At 40.8% G+C, this 4,817-nt stretch overlaps 1 protein-coding gene across 1 annotated transcript in view; it reads right to left on the reverse strand.

Annotated features, from left to right (window-relative positions):
- Positions 1–1,209: 1,209 nt before the first annotated feature.
- LOC121925878 (leucine-rich repeat, immunoglobulin-like domain and transmembrane domain-containing protein 2) overlaps positions 1,210–4,817 on the reverse strand; it is a 20,218-nt gene continuing 16,610 nt past the window's right edge. Inside the window, 2 exon segments of the mRNA XM_042458449.1 lie at positions 1,210–1,864; positions 1,866–2,010. Of these exon segments, the coding sequence (XP_042314383.1) occupies positions 1,210–1,864; positions 1,866–2,010 (800 nt within the window).

Consider the following 4,817-nt stretch of genomic DNA (forward strand, 5'->3'; position numbering starts at 1 on the left):
GATGATTCTGGGAATTGTTGTCACCTCCAAAAATTATTTTTTGCAAGCTGTGTTTAGAAGTAGCCTATATCTGAGAAAGGCTTAGATAGCCTTGTTATTTCCTCCATGATTTTCCCTCCCCTTTTAGAAACTGCCTATAATATTACTGAGAGGAAATTAGACTTCTTCATGTGACTTTACTGTGGAAATATATCAAAATGCTCATATGACCCCACTTAAACTGATTGATACCTCTTCTGATGCAAAAAGAGGTGCATGTTTAGTTCCAGAGCCCAAGTGACTACACTTGCATTTGGGAAAGATATGATGACCCCTCCAAAAGCACAACTTATACTTTTTAAAAAACTATTTGCTTCTGGGTTTTGTTTGTTTTTACTGTTTCAGTCTTATATTTATGGGCCAATCCTATACAAAACAGTACTTTATTTTCCTTCATTCCCTTATTTTTGCTCCTCTTAAATAGAGTTGAGTAAATGACTCTTATCTTTACCAGGGCTAATATCTGATGGTTTTGCTAAAGTTCCTCATCAAGACCCAAAAGCAAACAGTTACAATGGGAACAGTAGTGTTGGCGAAGGGCCTTAACAGCCTAGCAATCTAAATGGTGGATGGACCTAGATATGAATCCTCTAGGCACATTTTGATAATTCAAACTCTTCCAATTATTTTATAAGCAACACAATTCTATACATCTATTCATTGCTTTATACATCATAAATGACAGCTAAATGGTTGAAAGAGGCATGATGTTCCCATTGGAAACAATATACACTGGCCTATTACAGACTGCCAAAATAAAGCTGCTTTGGGTCTCTTTGGAGGTATGCTATTTAAATGATACATGGGTCCAGAGGTCGCGCCAAAGCCATACTCCATTCCTAAGCACTGGAGTGCAGCTTTGGTGCAGCTTCCAGATTCTTAGGATGCTTGCATCATTTAAATAGCATACTTCCAAAGAGACCCGAAGCAGCTTTATTTTGACAGTCTGTAACAGGCCACTGTGTATTATTCTCTTGCCTATCTGCCCATTGCAAGTATTGATGGCTCTATAATCATTTGAAAACAAAAGTTCAGTTGTCTATACTAGCCACTCATTGACTCTGGTGTAACATAAAGACCTACTGTCCACATGTGTGGGGGTACTTCTGTCCACATCTCCCTACATATTCTTTCTTTCTTATTTAATGCAGGATTGTGCTTAGAGACAGGTTAATAGAGATCAGCACTATTTCTGTGCTCAGGTTTCTGCTTGTTGGCCTTCTCCTTGTCTTCACTAGTTTTTAGCTTTCTCTTGTCTTCACTGGAGTCTCGTCGGCAGAGCCCCTCTTCACTGCCTGTTGGCAAGCTGTCAAAAGTGCTTTCTTTGTTGACTCCTTTCAGGTTTTGCCCTCTCCTGTTCTTGCGACAGAGGTCAGCACATTTCTGCATGCAATTGAATCTCGTCTCTGTGGTGCAGGCATACATCCCAGCAGGGACAGCCAAGACCATAGCGCATACAATGATAATGATGTGGATGAGTTTCTCTCTCTGTTCTAGTTGACTGATGTCACTTCCTGTCACAAACACAATGCACTGCCCTTTTTGAGGCGTCTGATTCCTCAGAGTAACACAGACTTCATACTTGGTGGCAGGGAGCAAATCATTGACTGAGTAGCTATTGATTCCAGGTCCAATATAAATCATGTCCTTCTTGGTGTCATCATACTTCCCAAAATGGAGAGTATACCAGGTTTCCCCTGGATTCTCAGTCACGGTATACCACTCCAGAGTGATCCCATAGACGGTCTGCTTGGCAATCCTCACATCAATGTATGAATTTTCCTCTGAGATGGAAGAAGAGAAGGAAGAGGCCACCATGCGGGGGGGCCTGGACTTTCAGGATCATTGTGACTGAGGAGTTGCCAAGAAAGTTGGCAGCTGTGCAGGTGTAATTTCCTTCATCTACAAGATGAGCTGAAGGAATAACCAATTCTGACTTAATTGTATCCTCACTGATATGGGTAGTGGAAACTAGAAGGGGGAAAAAAACAGAAAAAAATTCAGGCATGTCAAATTTTTCTTTCATCAACAGCAGTAATCTAGGGGCTCATTTACACTCATGTTTTTGTACCAACGAGATCCGGATATATTCAGGAATGTGAAACTGAACCAAAGTTATCACTATGTTTACCACAATTGATTTTTTTATGGCATTTTTACCCCTATTGCCATTCACACTTGGTAATTGGGGGGAAGAGCGATGGTGGAAAGAGGAGAGAGGAGGAGGAGGAGGAGGAGGAGGAGTGGCAGGGCGTGGGAAGAGCAGAGGTGGAGGTGGCAGGGGGAATAGGAAGAGGAGGAGGAGGAAGAGCGGAAGCAGAGGCAGGAGTGGCGGGAGGAAAAGGAGGAGGAAGGAAGGAAGGAAACTGGGTCCCATGCAATCCAGATCAATTCAATACCGGCATTCTGACTACTGAAGATCTGGATCTTTGCTGGACCCACAAAAAGATCCAGTAAGGTATGCAGTGCTAAATGCACCAGGTTAAGTGGGTGTTTTCACACCGCCCTCCCGTCCCCCCCCCCCCCCCCAACTGCACTAACCGCAGTTGAGGCAAGTATGAATGCCATCAAAAGAACCCAGGTTCACCACCAGGTTATTTCATAGTATGAATGGCCCCTAAATGTCCTATAATATTGTTTATCTTTATTTCAATAGTCTCATCCAAATCATGGGAGAGTGTTTTGTTTCCTTCTTAGTTTTTTCTCAGTTCTTGTTTTTGCAATACAGTTTTAGCTTTCCTACAAATCTGAGGCAATTTTAACTTTCCTTGAAATTCTTCAGATGTTTTACAAGAGAAGGCCCCTGGGTAACAGTATATCCTGTATGTCATCATGATTATTGTCACAATAGTTCTTTAGTTCTTACATCTGTTATGCCATAGAGACGGGCTGTACAGATTGGCAGGAAGGGGCAGAGAAACACTGCCCCTTTCTTCCCTGAAAGTAGGCTTCTTTTTGCACCATAGAAGGGGTGCCATAACTGCCACGGCATGACATTATGATGCCCCTTGTGCGCAGCATTGTTTGGGCGCTGAGCACAAGGGAGGTCATCATGGCGTGCCCCATGTAAACAGGCACACGCCAAAATGGCACTCCAGTGGAGGAAGAAGGGCTTGGAGAGTGTGAACGCTCAGCCCTTCTTTGGCCCTACTATGCAGTCAGGCCGGCACAAAGTGCCAGTCTGTACTGCCTCAAAGTCAATAAGACAAAGTAGGTATACATTTCCCACGTTAATTTGGTGTGACGGACCTTTTGGGTTAGCTACTCCATATTTCCTTACTATTCCTCTTCTTGATACTGCATTAAGCAAAACTTTGTGCCATTCAACACAACTCTTCACTCTCATCCTGACTCACAACGTTGTTGTGGGGATACAGTTGGATTGTACCACCCATTCCATTCAGAATGCCTTGATTGGACTTGAAAACTTAACTTTTAACATTAATGAATGTAACGACATATTAAAGCCATTGCTGAACAGAAGAAGGGTGATGCTCTGGCCCCCTGAGTATCATCATACCAATGCTTAGTTATAGGTAATAGCAACATGTCACTATAGTCATTCTTAAAAGTAACATTCCCAGCTCAGCTCCTTAGAGAAAAGGGTAAGACACCAATGTCATCAAGTTCCCCTTGCTACAAGTGTTGCTTTGCAGAACACATTCCAATGAGATTTCCCTCATCCTCTTGTTCCTTAACCCACAATTGCATCAAATATTTTTGCCTGAAACTATATGTTTGTGTAAAGTAGGAGATGACATAGGTTGTGGTGAAAATTGTTTTGGCAACGCATGTTATGGTATTTTATGATTCTACGTAGTGTTTTGTTTTGTTTTTTAAATCTAATTAAAAATATTAAAAAATATATTTTGGCCTGCAAAGAATCTACAAAATTTTCTTTAGCAATGTTTGGTGACAATCCCAATCCTATTCTTTACAGCCATCAACTGCTTCAACTGCCATAACTCCACTCTACAGAATCCTGAGATTTATAGTTTTGTGAGGCACCAGCACTCTTTGGTAGAGAAGGCTAAAGACTTGTCAAACTACACATCCCAGGATTCCATAAGATGGAGCTACAGCACTTAAAGTGGTGTCAAAATGCATTGTTTCTACAGTGTAGATGCTCTCCAACACTGGAGTTTTATCCTATCAACATATCAGCAACTTTGTATTTCTCTTTCTCTGACTCTTGCTCTTGTTCTCACATGCATACTTTTGTGTTTATATCTGTCTAGAGATACTTTATTCCTTGCCTCTGAAGAAGTGAACTGGAGTTCATGAAAGCTTAGGCTGGAATATATCAGTTATTCCTAAAGTGTTGCTAAAACCCTTCCCCTCCTTTTCCTTTTGATGTTGATGTAGATTAACAAAGCTATCTCCTTGAAAATTACAATCCTGTCATTCTCCCGAGTAATAGGAATCTTACACTGTGCAAAATGGTCCCTGTGAAGAATATAAAGGTAGGATAATAACCAGTGGAGGTTATATAAGTGTTGGCTTACCATGTCCCCACTGATTCAGTGGTCCTGCTCTTTAGGACTAACATCCAGATTTAGGCCTAGATATTTTATTTTGTTTATAGTCTAATGAGCTTGTTAAAAGAGTTAATAGCTAGGCTCCATATGTATATGTAATGTAGGGCTATAGTCTAATGAGCTTGTTTATAGTCTAATGGGATTGTTTAATGAGTTAATAGCTAGGATCCATATGTATATGTAATGCAGGGATATATATATATATATATATATATATATATATATATATATATATATATA

The sequence above is a fragment of the Sceloporus undulatus genome, chromosome 3 (genome assembly GCF_019175285.1).
Source record: "Sceloporus undulatus isolate JIND9_A2432 ecotype Alabama chromosome 3, SceUnd_v1.1, whole genome shotgun sequence".
Lineage (NCBI taxonomy): Eukaryota > Metazoa > Chordata > Lepidosauria > Squamata > Phrynosomatidae > Sceloporus > Sceloporus undulatus.